Source organism: Hippocampus bargibanti, linkage group LG15 (assembly GCF_051943395.1).
Source record: "Hippocampus bargibanti isolate YZ-2025 linkage group LG15, ASM5194339v1, whole genome shotgun sequence".
NCBI lineage: Eukaryota > Metazoa > Chordata > Actinopteri > Syngnathiformes > Syngnathidae > Hippocampus > Hippocampus bargibanti.
Genome location: NC_142748.1, coordinates 9,318,237 through 9,339,622, shown reverse-complemented (window position 1 = coordinate 9,339,622; position 21,386 = coordinate 9,318,237). Strand labels below are relative to the sequence as shown.

At 48.4% G+C, this 21,386-nt stretch overlaps 3 protein-coding genes across 22 annotated transcripts in view; 2 read left to right on the top strand and 1 right to left on the bottom strand.

Moving 5' to 3' along the window:
• The window catches only part of LOC148887648 (C-terminal-binding protein 2), a 31,122-nt gene extending 20,180 nt beyond the window's left edge, over window positions 1–10,942 (top strand). For 9 of the 12 annotated variants that reach the window (XM_089016006.1, XM_089016008.1, XM_089016011.1 and 6 more), the window contains 8 exons: window positions 2,824–2,978; window positions 3,842–3,986; window positions 4,051–4,257; window positions 4,333–4,547; window positions 5,089–5,219; window positions 5,305–5,432; window positions 5,499–5,616; window positions 10,346–10,942. In XM_089016006.1, the coding sequence (XP_088872132.1) occupies window positions 2,824–2,978; window positions 3,842–3,986; window positions 4,051–4,257; window positions 4,333–4,547; window positions 5,089–5,219; window positions 5,305–5,432; window positions 5,499–5,616; window positions 10,346–10,529 (1,283 nt within the window). In that variant the 3' untranslated portion in view covers window positions 10,530–10,942. Of the gene's footprint in view, window positions 1–1,223; window positions 1,471–1,517; window positions 1,674–2,823; window positions 2,979–3,841; window positions 3,987–4,050; window positions 4,258–4,332; window positions 4,548–5,088; window positions 5,220–5,304; window positions 5,433–5,498; window positions 5,617–5,765; window positions 5,832–10,345 lie in introns of those variants that run through there. The other 3 variants (XM_089016004.1, XM_089016016.1, XM_089016013.1) reach the window with 3 other exon arrangements.
• On the bottom strand, window positions 6,821–19,953 carry zranb1a (zinc finger, RAN-binding domain containing 1a). 9 transcript variants are annotated; one of them, XM_089016025.1, is made up of 17 exons: window positions 16,059–16,358; window positions 14,847–15,631; window positions 13,588–13,775; window positions 13,361–13,514; window positions 13,215–13,286; window positions 12,950–13,148; window positions 12,734–12,854; window positions 12,533–12,662; window positions 12,148–12,380; window positions 11,854–12,074; window positions 10,936–11,052; window positions 9,219–9,399; window positions 8,933–9,015; window positions 8,691–8,860; window positions 7,789–7,884; window positions 7,600–7,680; window positions 6,821–6,934 (listed from the first exon to the last, which is right to left on the bottom strand). In XM_089016025.1, the coding sequence occupies exons 2-11, from the start codon at window positions 15,619–15,621 to the stop codon at window positions 11,016–11,018; spliced, it is 2,130 nt and encodes a 709-aa protein (XP_088872151.1). In that variant the 5' UTR covers window positions 15,622–15,631; window positions 16,059–16,358; the 3' UTR covers window positions 6,821–6,934; window positions 7,600–7,680; window positions 7,789–7,884; window positions 8,691–8,860; window positions 8,933–9,015; window positions 9,219–9,399; window positions 10,936–11,015. The 9 variants fall into 9 exon arrangements, with proteins under 9 accessions (XP_088872151.1, XP_088872149.1, XP_088872150.1 ...); XM_089016023.1 differs by having other exon boundaries at window positions 6,821–7,680; window positions 8,677–8,860; XM_089016024.1 differs by having other exon boundaries at window positions 7,598–7,884.
• Window positions 17,376–20,391, top strand: hpdl (4-hydroxyphenylpyruvate dioxygenase-like). Its single transcript, XM_089016031.1, has 5 exons — window positions 17,376–18,230; window positions 18,591–18,757; window positions 18,832–18,983; window positions 19,532–19,650; window positions 19,812–20,391. Exons 1-5 carry the CDS (start codon window positions 17,578–17,580, stop codon window positions 19,987–19,989), a joined length of 1,269 nt encoding a protein of 422 aa, XP_088872157.1. The 5' UTR covers window positions 17,376–17,577; the 3' UTR covers window positions 19,990–20,391.
• Window positions 20,392–21,386: the final 995 nt, after the last annotated feature.

The following is a 21,386-nucleotide window of genomic DNA, read 5'->3' as shown; positions in this document are numbered from 1 at the left end:
CTCAACTTAGCCCGGTGAAAAATATTTGTCGTTTTGGAGCCGTTTTGATATTTGTTTGTTTCTGAGAAAGCGGCGGACGGCACTCATTTACAGTAAAAAGTGCACTTAGGCCGAATTCCCTCATCTGGCAACCATTAGTGATTTCTCCAAGGGGGTCGGGGGGTCTTTGCGCTTGGCTACACAGAGCCCACGACAATTACTTGATCAGGAAAGTCTTGGTTAAAAGAAAGAAAAACAATTTTGAGTTTATTTCCCTTTAAATACCCACTCTTAAACATGTGACTATATATTATAACACAAATGTTTTTTTCACGTGGCATTTTTTGGGCTAAATATACATATTTAATTTATTCTCAATCAATAAGTTGAACTATTGAAAAATTTGCAGTAATGTTATTTTTTGGAGAGAAAAGTTTGTCTCATAATTTATTTTTGGGCAGAAAAAATGCCATTTTTCGTGAATGCAATTGCATTCTAATCATGACGTCATTTTTTTTAAACGGTCATTGACTAGAATAAAATATATTTTTTTCTACTGCCAACTTTAAAGCTCATGAGATAGAAATCATTCGTTTTCTTAAAGGTTGTAACTTAGCAATCAAACGCCATTTGCGGTTTTGACTGTTTAAGGCACTCCGCAGAATATTTTAACCACACTGTAATACATTATTCATATTTTGATCATTCATTAGTATTCCATGCCATCCAAACCTTTCGTTGTTGATCTTATTCATTAAGCAGCTGTTTCCCCCTTACCTCCGTCACACACGGCATGCACATGCGTGTGTCCCCCCCCCCCTAATTTAACTTTACCGTCACCGCTAATAGCTTTTGGTGTCCCCCCCCCGCCCCTTGCACCAACCCAACCTTTCTCCGTGGCAGAGTCGCAGCGACATTGTTATTCTAAACAGGCCGTTTTCGCCCACCCGCCGTCCTTCGGCACAGCGACCTGTCAATCATCTGCCGCCTTGTCCCCCCCCCCCCCACCCCTGCGTACAAAATTGTGCCGCTGCTGTCGCTGCAAAAAAAAATAGGAATGAAAACACTTGAATTGCATTTTTTTCTGCTATTCGCTGCTGTCGAGATGGGGGGGGGGGGGGGGTGCAGGAATGGAGGAAACCAAATAATCCAAAGGCTGAGGGGGGCGTGCGTATATGAGAGAGGAGGGGTGTGAACAGTCCACATCCGAAATAAAACACTGTCCCAAAAAGCGACGAGGAGAAGGAGGAAGAGGAGGGAAAACGGGGAGAAGGAAGTAGGGAGGGAGGGAGCGATGAATAGCCGGTGCGTCGCCGTCGCCCCTGCCGCCGTCTAAGAAGCAAGCAGCCATTCTGCTGCCTTTTTTTCCATCCTGGGGGGGGGCATTTTTCCAAGGTCCAAAATTGAATCTTTCCAGCAAAGATGATGCTAATGAAGATGATGATGATGCATCCACCATCGAACTGATTTCCGCCCCGCCCTCCCCAGACTGTAAGTAGGGGCTGGGTGGGGGCTTGGGAGGGGTCCAGGTAGCGGGAGAGTGGATAGGTCATCCTTGGATTATCATCTTCCACTTTTTATCACCCCCATTCCTTCCGTCAAGATTTTTATCTGCCCCCCCCCCTCCCACTTCACCCCCCTCGCCATGCGACGTTTATAAGAGTGAGAAAGAATGTGGCGGCAACATTTTCCAGGCAAGCGGCATGTTTCCTGTTTTCTTTGCTGGATGTCTACTAAAGTCTGGCATGAGGGGGCGGAATAAGGGGGCGGGGGGTCAGTCAGTGGTAATGACGGGGGTTTGATCACCGCGTTGTCATCCTGCGGTTTCGCTTTGACTTCTCGGGGAGCAACTTGGCGCGGTAGAGATGTGCAGGCTCATTTTCTTGACTAGCCGCGTGGGGCGCAGGGTGGGACAAGTGGCTTTTGTGCATGACCTTTGCCCCAACCCCCTAAGGAAAAAAGTGTGTTTGAGAGTCATGAATTGACTTTGTTTCGCCCACCTGCAATCGGCAGCTTGCGGTTGCCCGGCAACCATCAGCGTTGAAGATAATACGATGGAGAGCGTGTCTGCTCGTAAATGCCTTTTTCACTCTCCCCTCCTGGTTCTTGTCCACCCGCCAAACACCCACCATTACCCCCCTTCTCGCAGCAGAATGGAAACTCTGGCCTCATCTGCAACCAGAGTGTAGCAGCGGCAATCTTACAATTTCCAAGCCTTTTTTGTTTCGACAGGAGCGACGAGTAGCGTAGCCTTGAGCAAAGTCTCTTCTGGTGCGACCTTTAACCCCTTAGCGCTCGTTGTGACCCCCTTCGCCACCATGTCAGTCGCGCTTCACTTGCGTTGACCTCCGTCTGTGCCAATGCGATGGCGAGAAGGCGAAATTTGAAGTGGCGACGACCGCAGTTGCTTGAAGCGATCACCATGACAACCGGCCGCCATACGACACCTCATCCTCCTCCGCAATGTCGGACCGCTCGCTTGTCCGCCTTCGTTTTTTTTATCTTCTCTTTGTCGCCCGATGCGTCTCTCTGGGGAGCATTTTGGGTCCAACGGGCTGTGTTACCCTTTTGTTTGTTTTCATGCTAGTTTCACACCCGCTTGAATTGTAATGACATTTAATACAATCGGCCTTGTCAAATATTGAGCTTGCTTGCAATTACCGTCGTTGGAAATTGTTGACATTCAATTTAATTGACAAAAGCGCCAAAAAAGGCTCTCCTGTTCCGCCAAACGGTGATCTGACGTTAATTGTTGACAACATTTAACACAATCAATATGATGATCTTTACTTCTGCCAATCCAATCCGATCCGTGAGCTCTTCCCGTGTCTGCCTCATTCGCAGGCATCCGTCCCCCAATCATGAACGGGCCCATGCACCCGCGCCCGTTGGTGGCGCTGCTGGACGGGCGCGACTGCACCGTGGAGATGCCCATCCTCAAAGACTTGGCCACCGTCGCCTTTTGCGACGCGCAGTCCACGCAGGAGATTCACGAAAAGGTAACGGAACGTTTTTTTTTTTTTTTTTTGTTGAGTGACTTTACTGCCACTCCAGTGCCAGGGTTTTTGTCATTTTTTTTTGTTTGGTAGGTTATCCCCCCTGCAATTCCCTTTTGAATGTTGCCGGGGAAGCGTCACTGGCGTTTTATGACTGCGTGGTGTGCAGTAATTACTTTAGCTGGCGGAGAAGGGGTTCTTTTTTATTGCTGCTATCGGGTAGCTTGCTATCTGTTGCCGCATCTTGCCGATGGGAAGTCTGTGCGCCCTTTCACAATGCAATTTAAAAAAAAAAAAAATGCAAGGCAAGCATCTACACGGAGATCAATTCAATCCAAAGACCCGCAGACCTTTGTGTTGTTTTCACGCCGTCTTCTGGGGGAAAACACGACGGTAATGTTCACCTAGGAAGCGGCCCGTGATAAGCCAAGAGAGCCAGGAAAGATTGAAAATCAGTTTTGACAAGTTGCTGATAAGGAAAATCACCTGAAAGATTGGTCGGAAAATCAGCACAAGGTTAGCGCTGCACGCTAGAGTAGCCAAATGCTCCTCTCCCCGGCCACTTCTTCTAGCTCTTCCTCACGGATCTGAAGGTGTTCCTGGGTCATCTTCAGGGTCTTCTGCCAGTGGGGCGTGCCCGGAACACCTCACCAGGGAAGGGCCCTGGAGGCATCCTGATCGGATGCCCGAGCCACCTCATCTGGGTCCTCTCTATGTGGAGGACGGCTTCTCCGCTGTGAGCCCCTCCTGGATGAAATGGATATATGTTATTTTTACTTTTCCGAAGGACAATGAAAAACATTGCCGGTGATTTTCATTTTTTTTTTCAATCCATGTTTGTGACAATGTTGGTTTCTGTGGACAAGGTGCTGAACGAGGCGGTGGGGGCCATGATGTACCACACCATCACCCTGACCAGGGAGGACCTGGAGAAGTTCAAAGCACTGCGCATCGTCATCCGCATCGGCAGCGGATACGACAACATCGACATTAAAGCCGCCGGAGAGCTGGGTAGGTCTGACGGCCGAGACCAGATTCGAATGGCCAAATAGACCCCGCCCCCTCCCCACGACAGGCATCGCCGTGTGCAACATTCCGTCGGCGGCCGTGGAGGAGACGGCCGACTCCACCCTATGTCACGTGCTCAACTTGTACCGGCGCAACACGTGGCTGTACCAGGCTCTCCGGGAAGGCACGCGGGTCCAGAGCGTGGAGCAGATCCGGGAGGTGGCGTCGGGCGCGGCGCGCATCCGCGGGGAGACTCTGGGCCTCATCGGATTTGGTGAGCCAGCGTTGCCGGCTAACTCAAATGACTTTGAAACAAACAAGCAAGCAATGCGTCTTTTGTGACGGCCAGGTCGCTCGGGGCAGGCGGTGGCGGTGCGCGCCAAGGTGTTCGGTTTCAACGTCCTGTTTTACGACCCGTACTTGCAAGATGGGCTGGAGCGCTCGCTGGGCGTGCAGCGCGTATACACGCTGCAGGACCTCCTCTACCAGAGCGACTGCGTCTCCCTGCACTGCAACCTCAACGAGCACAACCATCACCTCATCAATGACTTCACCATCAAACAGGTGCACAGCAGGGACGCTCATACGCTTAACTCATTCACTGCCAGATGGTGTGCAAAAATGTGGCCACTCCAGTGCCAGGGTTTTTGTCATTTTTCATTCTAAATATTGAGTTTTAGAACAACATAAACATTCAATTCAGCGTTAGACACCTCATCAGGAAAAAAAGAGTTAATTCCTAAGTTATACAAGTCTGGAGTTATCTGAGCTTGAAATGGGGGCGAATGTATAAAAAACAATGCATATTGATTTCTGTAGCGCTTTAACAACAGCTAAAGCTAGAACAAAGCGCTAACATGGACATAAGGCAAATGCTACGTGATGCGATTTGCGTTGTTTTTTATTAGTTTTTTTTCCCCTGAGACATCAACTCTATAAATGACAAAACGCAGTGAAAATAAAAAAAAGGTTTGCATCACTATAGTGAAAATAAACAAATAAATTGAAGGTATAAGAGTGGGCTGACACCTGGTGCCGAGTTGGGGGAACTGCAAGACAACAAGTCCAAATGCTTCTGATGCGACAGTTCTCGTTTTGTGTGCAGATGCGTCAGGGAGCATTCTTGGTGAACACAGCCCGGGGGGGCCTGGTGGACGAGAAGGCCCTGGCGCAGGCCCTGAAGGAGGGCCGGATACGCGGGGCCGCCTTGGACGTCCACGAGAATGAGCCCTTTAGGTCAGTCAATCAATAAAAAATGAGGATTATTAGCGCGGGAATGTGTCTGGTGTGACGATATCAAGCCAACTTGCGGTGGCTGCAGCTTCGCTCAAGGCCCCCTGAAAGACGCGCCCAACCTGATCTGCACGCCGCACACGTCCTGGTACAGCGAGCAGGCATCTCTGGAGATGAGGGAGGCCGCCGCCACCGAAATCCGAAGAGCCATCACGGGTAGGTGGCGCCTTTGGGCTGCGCGCAGGCAAACGGCGGACGGCTAAAAATCTTCTTTTCCGACAGGCCGCATCCCGGACAGCTTAAGGAACTGCGTCAATAAGGAGTTTTTTGTCACCACGGCGCCCTGGGCTGCCACGGACCAACCGGCGGTTCACCCCGAAATCAACGGCGCGGCCTACAGGTGACCACACGCCCCAAAACAAACACAAAAAAAAACAATCGATTCCGACGATTTGTGCCTAAAGAGGTGTCGATTCAAGCTGTGAGTATGTTGTTGTGGTGGGCCATGTTGGCGTCATGTCCCATTGTGGTTGGTGTCGTTCCACGCAGCCACGCCAACCAAACGCTGCCGGCTGCCATTCCCCAAGACAAAATAAATGCCTAGACGGGGAGCAGGTAAACATTTCAAATCGATGCTAGAACGCCCCCCCCCCCGCGTGCGTGTTTGTTGTCCTAGCTTTGTGGTCATTTTAGTTCTTGACAGTTGGTTCAGCGTTTTGTCTTGTTTAAGTCAAAATTATACCAAACGACTAAACTATACGTGGTCATCTTTTTGAAAAAAAGTACAAGTTGAACAATACAGTAAAAAAACAAAAACAAAACGCTGATCTATGCGTGGCGCTTCCCTCCCCCCAAAAAAACATGACTACACACACCCACTTTTGTAATGTTTTTTTAAAACTGATTTAAAATGTGAAATGTTTTCGGCTAAAGCTTATGAGCCCAAACCACACCAAAACATGCAAAAAATGCCATACTATACATGGTCTTTTTTCTTTTGGGGGGGGGGGTGACGCCTTACTATACATAGTAGTTTTTTTTTTGGGCGAAAAACACCTTACTATACATAGTCGTTTTATTTTGGGGCCTTTCTATACTATAAAAACTACTATACTATAAAAACACCTTACTATATGTGGTCGTTTTTTGGTGGTAAAAACGTCTTACTATACAGTCTTTTTTTTCTATACATGGTCGTTTTTTTTTTTGGGGGGGGGGGGGGGGGGGGGGAACGTCTTACTATGCATGGTCGTTTTACAACCTGAATAACTGAGTTGCTTTTTCGTGAAACAACGCAAATAAAAGATAGACCAATAGAGGGGGGAAAAAAAAACCTTTATTTTATGTATTTGTGTACAGAGTGTTTCCGCCGCGCAGGTCAAATACGAGCAAAGGCCCCGACTACGCTCAGCCCCCAGTGGAGTAGTGGTACGAATGCTGGGCTTGTATTTGGGCAGGTTGAGATCAAAACTCATTCATGGCTAATGCCGCCTCCCTTTACAAGCCTTCTTAATGGTCGTTTTTATCTGTGGAAAAAGAAAAGGCAAGTTTTTGTAGTCTAAGTCTTTTTGTACTTCACAGAAGTATATGATGGTGCATCAAACCTTGTGCTGTCCGTGGCTCATTGGTTAAGGCGATGGATTCCGCAGGCGAGGGTTCTGGGTTCAATCCCCGCTCTGGGCGCCTTGTGTAACTTGTTCTTTTCTTCAATCAATGACCTTCACAATAAGACAGAAGCAAAGAAACCAACATTTCAAATGGATGTCTGAGAAAAGACAAGTTTTTTAGTCTAAGTCTTTTTGTACTTGAGAAAAGTCTATGATAGGCCACAACCGAGTCATACTTGTGGTCCTCGTGGCTGACTGGTTAAGGCAATGGACTCTCGCTGTGAAGGCCCTGAGTTCGATCCCAGCTCTGGGCAGCATGTTTAACTTGTGCTTTTATTCCAACAGTGACCTTCAGAATAGGATATAAGCGAACAAACCCGATATTCTATTGGGGCCCCGTGGGCCGCTGAGAAAAGTACAAGGGTGTCGACTGCGCGGCACGGGTTCGAAACCAAGTCACAGCGAAAGATACAAGGGTGTCGACTGCGCGGCACAGGCTCGAAACCAAGTCGAAGCGAAAGCGACCGAGCGAAGCGAGGTCGCTGGAGCGAGCTCACGGGTCCACAAGTGGACAGCCTCCCAAGGCCCCGACAAGCACAAGAGTGAACCTGCGAGCGAGCGAAGCGAGCGAGCCAAGTGTCTCAATGCGAGCGAGCGAAGCGAGCTCGCTAGGCAGGTTCGAGGCGCGAAGCGCCGAGAACCTGCAAAGAATTTTACTAAGTGTCAACGCGGTATCGCATGATAAATACATGAATTTTTAACGAAAACAGCCACACCCCCATGGTCCAGTGGGCAGGGCAGATACTTGCGGCGCAGAAGTGCAGGGTTCAAGACCAGGCACGTGCAACTGGCACAACCTGCAAAATGTCATTGTGACAAAGGGAAATCAAAACACCTCACTAAACATTTTTTCAGCAAAAAAACACCTAACTACACATGGTCTTTGTGGGGATGAAAAAACTTACCACAACTCTGGAGCGAACTTTGATGAGTGACCTCGTGCCAACTTCCTCTGCTGGTTGGGTATCCCTCTTCCGGTGGTCCATCAGTTTCATTCAGGCCTGTTGAATGACACATCAAAAGAAACCTCAGAGTGTCTTAAAATATGACTTTTCACAATTAAATATTTTTGTCATAAAAAAAAAAATGTTTGCAAAAAAAGATGACATCCACCTTCATTGATGAGAAGGTTTCTTCAGCCGTCATCTGTACAAAAGTGAAGGTTTCGGACGTTTCGCCTCCTATCCAAGAGGCTTCGTCAGCGAACTAAAGTCTGACTGGTCGTATCGGCCCCATATATATATCCCTAATGTCCAGACCTGGTGGCGCCGGACACAGCTATGATAGGTCCCTACTCTCAGGTTGGGGGGGGGGCGTGGGACCCCCCCCTGTGGCCCCACTGATTGTTCCTACATTCCTGACTAACGATTGGCCTATTACACCCACTCCCCCCGGTATCACCTCATCAGCATAACGATCAGGCAAAACAGGTTAGGCAACTTTCGCAATGCTGATGAGGGTCGTTATGCTGATGAGGTGATACCGGGGGGAGTGGGTGTAATAGGCCAATCGTTAGTCAGGAATGTAGGAACAATCAGTGGGGCCACAGGGGGGGGTCCCACGCCCCCCCCCCCCCCAACCTGAGAGTAGGGACCTATCATAGCTGTGTCCGGCGCCACCAGGTCTGGACATTAGGGATATATATATGGGGCCGATACGACCAGTCAGACTTTAGTTCGCTGACGAAGCCTCTTGGATAGGAGGCGAAACGTCCGAAACCTTCACTTTTGTACAGATGACGGCTGAAGAAACCTTCTCATCGATGGACCACTCCTGTACGACTGAGAGCTTACACAGACGTATCCACCTTCATTGTGGACGACTTGGGCATGGGTCTTCTTCTTTTCCTTTCGGCTTTTCCCTTCTGGGGTCGCCACAGCGAATCAGTGTCCTCCATCTACCCCAGTTTTGTGCATCCTCTTCTCTCACACCAGCTCACAGTCTGAAGAAGCTTGAGCAATTTGAGACGAGAGAGTCCTGCCAAAACAACACCAACTTTACAATCAACATATGTCATATGATGGGACAAATTTGATGAGTCAAACTTACGTTGAAATCGGCTCCAGTTTTCAGCAGATCTTTCAAGCCGTCAAATGTCGGTTCCCTTTACGGGAGGCTCATGACGAATTCAGCTGAAATACAAACATGCAAGCATCTTATCACGTCCAACATAGCAGAGTCCCAAAGCGCAAAAACAGCTAACTTCGAACTTGAAGATGCAAAACAACGATATGACACGTCGACATCAGCAGGTGCGACGTTAGCTTTAGCGAGCTAGCTCGGAGCGATGTTAGCCTTAGCGAGATAGCTCGATTATTCGGCGTGGTGGTCAAACCTCAATCTTTGTCGCTGGTTGCAAGATCGTTGTCTCCGCGAACACTTTGGACACCAAAGATAGAAAGTCGTCTGCCATATTTGCTCTGGTTTTGTTGACTCGGTCTGTCGGAACAGAAGCTAACAATCCACGCGAGCACATCTCAGCATTGGGAGAACATCCGCTTCCGGCCTGGGCGGAACTACGTAATCGGAAAGGGAAACAATTCAGTCAGGTCAAAAGCATTTTTCTTTCTTTTTTTTGCCCAAAACGGTGACATGTTAAAATTCAAGCAGTTATTAGTTACCTTTTCCTGCGAAATCTCAGTAGTTTATGTGAAATATGACCAAAGTGGAAAGTAAATCACTGTCACTTAGTGTCGTGGGACACTTGCTGCTGTTGGGTGCAGACATCTTCTGGTGGTGCATCACATTTCATTTTTTCCCCTGTCTTTTAGTATAAGGTCAAATTTTGATATTCGTTCAAATGCTATGTATGGGTTGATTTCTGGAGATATCTCTACGCCGTCGAGCCTAACGCACGCCATACATTTTACAACCTGTAACTTACATTGTGGGTTTCTGTCATCCAGACACTTAGTTGGATGCAGCGTGTTTTTCATATATGTCCGTATAATCTCTTGTATTGGAAATGCCATCATGGTCTATTATGTCTTCTAGGTATGTATAGGCGATTCCCTCCTTTATGTACGGCTGTTCCTGTAGTGTGTTGTTTGCAAAGACAAAATATGCTGACTGAGTTAGAATTAATTTGGGAACGGAGGAAGTTGTTACTCCCAACGATTCCCAAAGTGGCCACAAGACGGCGACAGTTCGCGCTTATTCTGTCATGTTGCAGTTCTCTAAATGGGGGAGGACATATCATGGCCAATAATCCGTCCTATTTATATTTATAAAAAATAATAATGATAATAATAATACATTTCATTTACAGGCGCCTTTTTTTCGTCTGCTCGACTTCGTTTGCTCATCTACTTAACCAATGGTCTCGCAGGCCCTCCTTATATTATCTTCAAGTCATTTGCTTTCTCACCGTGTAGAATGCTTTTTGCTGTGTTTGCCTCCCCAAGCCCCAGTTGTGCAGTTTTAGGAAGTAACTTGTTTTTCTCTGCCCTCCGCCTTTTTCAGATACCCTGCAGGCCTGGTGGGCGTGGCTCCAGGCGGCCTCCCCGGGGCATTGGAGGGCATGATGCCCGGCGGCTTGCCCAGCAGCACCCACGCGATGCCCTCGGGTACGCACCCCTCGCAGGCCCCGTCCCCCAACCAGCCTTCCAAACACGGCGAGCTCAGAGAGCACCTAACGGAGCAATAGTGCTCAGAAGGGACCATAAGCCCCCACCCCAACCGGGACCAAGAGACAGTGCCCCCCATACCAACAGTGGAGTTTGTATTTTTATGGGATTGATTCTGGGTGGGCAACCCCAATGGACTTTGTTTTTGGGATATGCATCAACCCTGCTCCCCACGTCCTGCTTTTTTTTAATGCATTCACTCCTCCTCCCCCCATTCTTGTTCAAACTATATCTACCACTTAAAAAAAAGTACTTAATGGGCGAATTGTTTCTAAAATTGTACCCTTGATTGTTGATTCGTTCCAATCTTATTCCACAAAACAGGTGGTGACAAACTTCATGACTCAGGAATACCCCCCACCCCCTTTATTTTTGCTCTGTGAAGTAACAAAAAAAACTTAAAAAAAAAAACAAAAAACATGTCACCTTTTCTCGTGAGATTATCGTCAATGAGTCGATGTTCTTCTCCGCCGCATGGTCCCGCGTGCTTCACTTCCACCCCCTTCCTAATCCAGTTTTGGTTGTCCGGAGTCATCCTGTACTCTTTTGTCAAAAGCAATAGCGGGCAATCATAGCGGTGTGAAACAGACCCCCCCCCCCCCCCCCCAAGGTTACGCATTTGTTTTTAGCACAAGTATTTGTATTAGTTTCTTGTATCAGGTGAACATTTAGCATTCGGTGCAGTTGGAATTAAAACAACAAGGAAAAAAAAGACAATATTAGCAAATTGTTTGTTTCTGAGTTGTGTGGTTTCATTTTTGGGTCCACGGAGGACGAGGGGGGGGGGGGTTGCTGAATTAAATGAGATGGTGAAAATACCTTTTTTTGGTTTTGTCTATGACCATATTTGAAGTATTTTCTCAAAAACCAAAATCAGATCAAATTCGGGAACGGCACTCCACGTCACTTTTCAATTGCCAAATCAATTCATGTGCGCACGCAAGGCAAAGGGGGTGTGGGAGAGGAAAGGATACATAAAACAATGTTGCAAGTGAATCAAATTTAATGAAACCAACGCAGGCGTTCCCTCCTCACTACCCGAGCAACTACGTCTTAGAGTGAAAACTGCCCCAACTCTAACGTCCATCTGTCCCTCCCTCGCAGAACGCAGCAGTTCATCTGTGCAAAAGCAAAAATAAATAGCTTCAAGAATGATCAAACGCTGGCTTTTCTTTGGGTAAACGTCTGTCAGGCAAATTGCAAACATAACAGCCCCCCCCCCCCCCCCCCCCAAAAAAAAAAAGTAGTGCGTTTTTCTTCATGATTAAATAAGTACTAGGAAGTCCACGAGGAGGAGGAGGGAAGGGGTGGGGGTGCTGTCCGCGTTGAGTGTGCGCCACTCACTCGTCATCTTCATCGTCGTCCTCTTCCTCGCCGTCGGAGAGCGCGGCGGCGCAGGGTCGTATTTGTCGATACGTATCCAGCCACTTTTCCAGCATCTGCGCGACCAGCGGGTGATGACGGCGCCGCGAGCTCTTCTGCACGGCGGCTAGCGTGCCGCCGTCCGTCACGCTGCAGTCCAGCCATGAGCGCAGAAGCTTCTCCTGCTGCTCCTCGTTGCCCATCTCGACGGAAAAGCGGACACGAAGACATGACAAGACGATCTCCCCGCCCTCGTTTTCGATGCTAGCGACGTACCTCCTGCGCGGACAGGAAGTGGATATGCAGCAGCTTGCGCTCGCTGTCCACCAGAGGGAGGAAGGTGACGGTGACGTCGTCGTCCGTGTTGAGGTTGGCGCCGGCGCCGCGGTTGTCGGCGTAGCCGTCGTTCTCCATGGCCACCAGCGCCGAAAAGTGTCCGCGCGTGTAGCCTAGCGCGATGGGGCTTTTCCAGCAGAAGCTCTGCTCCCACAACAGCGGCAGGTACACGCCTGCGAAGGTGCACGCGGGGTTTTTAAATATATGATTGGACCGCAAGGCCTCATTTGACAAAAAAATGCTAATGTGATGGAAATTTAGAGTCAAATTGATTGATGAAATGAAATAATTACAATGCGTGTGTACATTTTTGTCGTCCGCTCACCTTGAAATCGCGCGTAGCCTAAAGTCTCCCCACGGAAACTTTTGTAATACTTAACGCCGTAAACGATAATGGGCCTTCGGAGGATGTGCGCTAGCACGAAAATATGCGTTTGCTCCAGGCTCGCCCCAGGCTGCAAAAAAAGATGTCACGCGCATACATACAGAGCGAGGGCGGCTTTCCCACAATGCAACGGGACTCCACCTGGCTGGCCAGAGACAAGATGAAGGCCCAGTCCTCCTGCCACTGCTCCTCCCGCAAAGAGAAGTGGATACCGAAGCTTTGCGAGTACCACGATTCCCATTCCTTCCAGCGAGTGTAAAACCTGCCAAAGGCGAGAAATTAGCCGCGACATGATTTCAAAATAAAAACACACATTGATGGATGATTGGTTGTTTTTTTTGGTTCCTAGCAACCGACCAGTGCGAGCAGTCGTGCAGGCTGTCGTGCAACGTCTTGCGTAGGACCGAATCCTTGTCGTAAATGCCCCACGTGGCCTGCAGAACCGAATCCAGCAGGCAATCGCCGGCCGTGCGGTTCCACAGCGCGTACAGGCGACTGTCCAGGCGCGTGCCCGCTTCCAGCGACCAGTTGATGACCGTCGATTCTTCCTCCAGTTCTGCGCAGGACGGTTGCGGAGTTAGCATCTCACGGGAGCGCGACGCTCGGGAAGCTAGTTACTTACCTTTTTGCACATCCCGATCAAGAACCTCATCAAATAGTTTCTCCTGGACCGCGGGGGGGAGGTCCTCAATATCTGCAAAGCGGGGCTTGGAGGTTAGAAGAACGGTCATGGAAGCGCGGCGACAAAACGGAGAGCGTCAAGGTCACCGGCGGGTAGCGTGAAGGTGACCAGGTCGCTTAGAAAGTAGCAGGCAAAGTCGCCCTTGCGCTGATGCAGCGAGGCGGCGATCTCCCGGCGGATCTGCTCCGTCAGCTCGGGGAAGGCCATCGACGGGATGCGCTTGGCCGCCTGCTGAGTCACCTGAAAAAGAACAATCAGAAGCGCTAAGCGACACCCGGCGCAGACGCAGACGCAATGGGCGGGCGCCGCTGACCTCGGTGAGGAGGACGGCGAGCATGTCCTGCCTCTGGAAACGGATGGCCAAGTGCACCAGCGTGAAGCCGGCATCGAACGCCGACGCCCGGTTGAGCACTTGCACTTCGTCGGGTGTCAGTTGGCGGGCGATGTCGCCCCCCGACGACTTGTACGCCTCCACCGGCGCCAGGTCTCCTTCTACCACGCCTGCAAAAAAAAACACATTTCATTTCTAAGCGCCTTTCAAAACTCTCAAAGTCACTTTACAGTCACACCATTGGCTTTTCTGTGGGTGAGCAGCGGCAGCCATATGCGCCAGCGTTCACTCAACCCGGAAGTAACTCAACTAACGGTCTCGCTAGCGAGCTAATAGACAGTTAATAGATAGCCAGCAAGACAGCTAGTTAGCTGGATAGGTATATAACTAATAGATAAAAAGCCAGCTCGCTGGCTATCGACTAGCCACCCAGCCAGTCAGACTATAGCACTTTAACAACAGCTGAAGCTGGAAAAAAAGCGCTAACATGGAAAAAAAGGAAATGCTGCCCCCTTGTGGAAAGTTAAAAAAAAAACATTGTCAGAGGTCTGACCAGCGCTTTATCAGCACCCGTAGCAAGAAAACCAAAACCTGAACAAATTCAGGAATGGCAGTGAATGAGTTAATATCGTGCATAGTTGTAATTAATTTTATTAATTTGGCCACTGAACATTCTATTTAGTTCTGCGCTAGGTTTTTAAATACAGGTGACATCCGACTTACGACCAGCTCAACTTACGACCCCCTGTACTGACAACCATGACCTCCAGACCCATATATACCCATGTTATTTAGCCTCCGAGTCTCTATTCAACATTTTGAATGGATTTCGACTTACGACCACTTCGACTTACGACCGCTTGGTCGGAACGGAACTCGGTTGTAAGTTGGATCTTAACTGCATGTATGTACAGTATCTACTTGTACTTTTCAATTATAAAAATGCGAATGACCTATGCAAATGTCTATTTCGGTGGTGTTTACATGTAGGGGGGGGGGGGGGGGGTTTGAGCGCCATCCAGGAAGTCCTTGCGGCCACTCTACCCAAGACCAGACATGCCCTTTCATTGCCGCCAGCTGGGCCAACAGACCCCGCCCCCCCAACCCCCGCCGCTTCGCCCCTCAAAGGCCCTCTTCAGTCAAAGCCATAGACGGACGGCCGCGTTGCCACTTGCGAGTCGGTCGTCCGCCATCTTGGCGCGAAAGGAGGTCGGCGCCCGGTCCAAATACGAGCGGCTCACCGGTGCAGGCGCTGAGAAACAGCCAGTCGCTTTTCCTCACGCGGTTTCGGATCTGCTTGAGCTTCTTAAAGTCCAGCCGGCGCTCCTCCTCGCCGCTCACGCCCCCCGCCGCCATTTTCATTCTCTGGAAGTCCGTTTGGACGTTGTCCTCGCTGTTGGACAAAGGAGGTGACCTCCTCCGCGCCCGGTCGCGCTCATTGACGGCGGCCGAGCGCCCGGCGGATGGGGCGGTCAGCTCGATGGCCCGCGGGCGGTCGCAGACGCCGCACGTGAGCGTGACGGCCGAGTTCTGGTACGTGCACGACGAGCAAGTCCAGTACTGCCGGCGGGTGTTCAGGCGGTTGCGGTCGTTGTACTCCTCGCACGGGTCCGCCGCGGGGAAGCGGGGCGGTGGCGGGCGACAGCCGGAGGCGTGGGGCGACTCGGTCGGGCTGATGTTTTTGGGGCGCTGGCAAAGACATTGCGTGCAGCGGACAGCTCGGGGCCAGTTCAGGTACGTGCACGTGTGGCAGGACCACTTGGCGGAGATCTCCGCCATGCTGGTTGGCCGCACGCGGGGCCTGGCGCTGGAGTCCGGGCAGATGAGGAGGGCTCCGCCGCCGCCACCCTCGCTGGCGCGGAGGTCCCACGGGCGGCGCCCGGGTTCCGCGTCCACCTCCTCCGTGATGATGGGACCGCGGGACCTGTGAGCGCGGCACATGGTGCACTTGGTGGCGGAGGGCCAGTTCTCATAGGTGCAGTAGTCGCAGGCCCATTTCTCCCACGGGTCGGCCATTGTGGATCACCTGCGGATCAAGACCAAGAATTATTTGAAGTGCACATCTTGGACATCGGGTACTACGAAAATCGGCAGCAAAACAAACACATTAGAAAATAAATGACAAGTTTGCAGGTTAATTTCCTTGGATGTTTTTCAACAAGTCGGGGTGGATCTTGCGAATGTGATGACGTCACACCACGTGACATTGCCAACAAAAACAGCAATTATGAAGCATTTAAAACGATGTTTTCACAATGATATGCAAATGCAGTGCAGATGATGATCCGGCCAGCGCCGAAAATGAGTCTAACGGCCTTTGGGTTGAATTTAGCGGCCAGATTGCAACGCGAACTCGCCATTTTAGCACACTCGGCTAACATGGACACCCATTGCCCCACCACACGCCCAAAATATGTGATCATATTCGTGCAGGGTGCATGCAAATGTCTTACCGTCTAAGTTAAAGTGTTGTTTGGGGAACCGCAACAATGCCTTGTAAAGCCCCCCTTTCAATTCCAGCGCCGCCGACACCGTCTCCTGCTCGGTCGAATCTTTTCCGAACCGATTTTTTTTTTTAACTCTCACATGTTTACCACGACGGATGCGTGCACCTCGACGCAAAAGATACTGTTTATCCTGTGAATAGCTGCAACTTGCGTTTATTTTTGCTTGTATTTTGTTTGTTTGTTTGTGTTCTTTTTAATGGCGGCGATGCAGACTTGAAGCGTCCAAATAAACTTAGTGACGTCCTAAATCAGATGGCAGAGCGCCTGTCGTGATTGGGCGAGACCCGGAAGTCAACGACGTTGCGTAAGGTGCGCACTGGGGAGCCGGAAGAGGGAGTGGGGGGAATGTCACGATGCATTAACGTGTGGTGGGACATTTGGAATTTTAAGAGGAAAAAAACCTAACGTTTTAAGGCGAATTATTTTATGCGAAATTATATAAACAAGAGAATCTGTTGAATCTGTTTTCAATTAAATACGAGCCTGCTCGGTTCTTAAAATGATTTGCATGAAGTGTTAAGGATTAAATCAATATTAGTGATCGACATCACTATAAATGACAAGAAAACAATCAATTACAGTAGTTCAAACTGTGCGTTTGTCTATTGTATAACTATTTTTTGCACAAATGTGTGCTCTTTGTATATCTATTAAATATTTAATATTATATTTATTATGAATAGAATAATTTTTAAATGCAAAGTGCACACATTTTGGTTTGAGTAAAGTCTCTGTTTGACATCGTTAAAGAAAAAAAGATATAGTACAGTCTAATGATGAAACACTATATTCCATTTTGTGGCAGCAGAAAAAGTACAATATCAATATTGACAAGGCGTTCACTTGATCCGCAGTATTTATACATTAAACATCGTTTTGATGACGTTTTTATGTTTTACTATTTAATTTGTCGAAAATAAGCCACAGGCAGAGTGTACTTTAACGTTTTGAAAGGCGCTTATAAATGAATGACATGAAGTATTATAAAGTGCGAACAAACAGACGCAGCAAACAAACAAGTATCCAGTGACTGTAAAGTGTACTTGAGAGTTTTGAAAGGCGCTTAGAAATGAAATGTATTATTATTATTATAAGTAGCAAAAAAGTTATTAATGACTGCAGACCAGAATTGAAACAAGGTACTTGGTTTAGACGGCAGAACGGTGCATTTGCACCCACTCCCCACGCACATTAATGTTTATGGTGCGCCATTTAAACAGATTAACGCATCTCCAACAATCACAATCAGAATCAGAAAACCTTTATTCGTCCCACAATGGGGAAATTTGCAATAAATACAGGGTTGTCATTTCAACCACTGCATGTATTGTTTGCCCTGATAAACATCGTGAATAGATCGGATTAGTATGCGTTAATAAAAGTTGTTAGAGAGAGGGCGAGGATGCAAGAAGTCAACCAAGTGGCACAATGCGGACACACCTCGTGGTGACTTTCCACAAGCGACATGGCGGCCTACGTGAGACGGATGCATCACGTTTCTCTGCACGTCTCGAACGTGGACAAGCTGGCCAGCGAATTCAGCAACAAATTCAAGTTCAATCTGTTCGCCACCAGACTGACGGAGCGAAGCCGGCAGCTCGCCTTCAAGACCGGGGCCGCCGTGTTCGTCGTCAACGAGAGGGCGAACCGAGGAGACCGCGGCCGGCTCAATGTCGATCCGGAACCGCCGGGGCATCGCCAAACCGGGGGGTGTCTTTACGACATCCCGCCGCACCACCCGGTGGACACGGTGTGCAACGTGTGCTTCGAGGTGGACGACGTCCACGGCGCGTACGAGGCTCTTTGGCGGATGGGGTGCAGCTTCCCGGTGCCGCCCACCGCCGTGCGGGACCACCAGGGCCTGGTCACCTACGCGGTGCTGCGCTCCGCGGTGGGAAACGTGTGCCACACGTTGATCGACAAGAGCGAGTACCGGGGAAGCTTTTTGCCCGGCTTCCTGCTGACGGAAAGCGGCCAAGGGGAGCAGCGGCAACCGCACCGCCCGGAGGCTGTCACCCATGTGGACCACATCACTTACGCGTGCGCCATCGGGACCAGCCGGCAAGTCCTGAGTTGGTACCAACAACTATTTGGCTTCCAGAGAGTCTTCATCCATCGGTAAGACGTCCAATTAGATCATTTGACTTGAACTCTTTTCACTTAGAAATACAGTGTTTTCACTGAACAAAATGACTCTTGCGCGTGAACGCACCACTGCATATTGTCATGATGGAAACCAGGCCATATCATTCATCAGATCAGAGTCAGAAAGCCTTTAATCGTCCCACAATGAGGACATTTGACATCTACAGCAGCAAAATTGAAAGCGGTGTTGGGGAGGTCAAAAAGAAAAAAGTATTGCATGTACAAAAAAAAAATAAGAAGAAGACTTAACTGTACAACTGCACACAAATAAAATTAAATCAACATTTGCTCCGACTGCTCCCTAAAATGACTGACAACATGTCATCTTTGCAGAAATGACGAGGCAGACAGCGGCCTGGTCATCCACCAGAAGGGCATCGGCCTGCGCCTTTCCGCCATGAAGTATCAGAAATGCGGCGAGTCGGGCCTGTCGTTGCCCAGCCAGCGGGAAAACGAGCCCGGCTGCAAGTTTGTCCTGGCGGAATCGCTGCCCAATCAAGGTGGTGACAAAAGTCAAGCAAATATTGATTGACTTTGCGAGACATTTTGTCAAATTGAAACGTCTTCCCTCCAGGCAGTAACCAGGTGGATACATTTTTGGAGGAGCACCAGGGGGCGGGGATCCAGCACATCGGACTGTACACGGGTGACATCGTGGCTACAGTGCGCAACATGGCCGACGCCGGCGTGCCCTTCTTCTCTCCGCCGCCTGCCTACTATTCCGAGGTTTGAACCAATACCGACGGGCAAAATGAACCGTTCCTTCCGATCATCCAAAACCATTTTAATGCATTCACTGCCATTCACAAATTTATTTGGGAATTGAAAATATGACAGAGCGCCATCCCGGAATTTGTTTGGTTTTTTTTTTTCTGTGCTTGGGTGCCGATAAAGCGCTGGCCATTGCCTCTGGCATTTTTTTTTTCCACAAGGGGGCAGCATTTCCCCTTTTCCATGTTAGCGCTTTGTTACTGCTTTAGCTGTTGTTAAAGTGAACCAATATGTGTGCATTGCATTGTATTGTATTTTGGACAGCCACCCTAATTTCGAGATCATATAACTCCAGACCCATATAATTTAGGAATTATCTTTTTCTGATGAAAAAAGTGAGTCTAAGGTTTCTATTGCTGTATTGAACACACATTTTTGCACATTATCTGGCAGTGAATGAGCTAAACTGCTGATGTTTATTTGCTAATTAAATCACCAAATAGACAGCAGCTTAAAATATCCAAGTTAGAATCAACAACTCTCTCGAAAAATCTTTTGACTAGTTGGGAAAACTGCGGGAGATTGAGGAGGCGGGACGTGACGCCCAGAAGTTGGCGGAGCACGGCATTCTTCTGGATGCCGACCCAGAGATGCAGGCCTCATCAGACCCGCAGTCGCAGAGGTGATCTCATATTAAAGCAGTCAAATCAATGAATATATATGTATATATATTGTTTTTTTCCCCTGCTAAACCGGCCGGGTGGTTCAAAGCTGCTTTAGTGTACTACATGTGTGTCCTTTCAGCAAGCAAACACTCCTCGAAATTGATGTTTCCCTCCCCAGGTACCTCCTGCAGGTGTTCTCCAAGCCACTCTTTGCCGAGGAAACCTTCTTCCTGGAGCTGATCGAGCGCCGAGGGTCGATCGGCTTTGGAGAGGGCAACATCCGGGCCCTTTGGAAGTCCATTCAGATGCACATGGACGGCCAGAAGCAGGAAAACGCCCTGCAACGGACCACATGAAGCACTTTGAAGCATGCGCAGGGGGAGGGATTTTTATTTCTTTCTCTTCTTTTTTAATCTAGGAAAGACAGCACACAGAATGTACCAAATGCTTTTTTTGAGCGGTGGTGAGGGGGGTGTTTTTGCAGTATTTACAAGCAATGCTGAAGGTTGTTGTTTGTAGTATAATGTTGTAAATCCATGTAGGGACATATTTATTCTGTGGGACCGGGGTGCACTTTTTACAGTGCAAATTTCTCAAAATTATGTGTACTCTTCTTCAGTACTGCTGTTTTTCGAAACTCTACTGTTTTGTTTTCATCATGTGCTCGTTTTATAAAACCTCTCTAAGACACTGGGTAACCTATTGCATTAATGAAAATAAATCAATTTTAAGATGGCGCACTACATGGAAGTACCCATGTAATACACACAGATAACATTTTGATACTGTGACTGTAAAGGTTCTTAATGTTTTGAAGGGCGCTTATAAATACTATGTAAATACAAAAAACAAGAATCTTACCAATCCACATTTAGCAGCCTATTCCTGGTAAGTAGACAGCGCCCCCTATGAGCAGAATAAACACAATACAAGTGTAAAACAAACATTCAAAGATGTTTGGTTGGAACCTCAGTACTTTAACAAGCACAAATCCTGTCTGCCCTTTAACACAAAAAGCAGACAGTAGAGAAGGGGCTACTGGCGGGGGGGATTAGTGACACATAACAGATGTAACTCCTTGATTACCGAAAGGGTTTCACCCAATGGGTGTGCCTCACTAAACACTATTTCAATGGAGGATCAAAAGTAGCTTAGCAATATATATATTTTTTTAAAAATCTTTACCTTTATGGCAACGGACAAATTCCCAATTCACTTCAGTAATATGATCCAACTGAGATAGAAGACAAAAAAAATGTAAATAAATAAATAACTATCCTCACAGTGCTGCGGGTGTGACAGCGCAGAATGGAGGAGGTAGATGATAACGTCCTTCACGGTCAGCAGTGGTCTCAGGTAGGCCAGGATGAGTCCCTCCAGTATCTTCATCAGGCGAGACGTCAGCACCACCATTTTGTAGCCATTCGGCGTCATTTTTGTGTGCTCAATTAAAATATAGGATGTGTGTGTACGATCAAAAATGAAAACCTATGCTGTACCAAATTCAGTGATTGAGGCTTGCACTCCACAGTATAGTATTATCGATAAAATCCACTTTAAAAAAACTTGAAAAGACAGACAGTTTGTACAGTGAAAATATTCTTTCTTGAAGACTCCTATTATTATGTCAGTACAACAATGTCAAAGGTCACTTCCTGGACATCTGTTTGCCATATATGTATATATCTTTTTTCCCCATAACAGACCAGTTATTATTCAGGTTTAAGAAAGAAAGATCTCAGTATTACCCCCT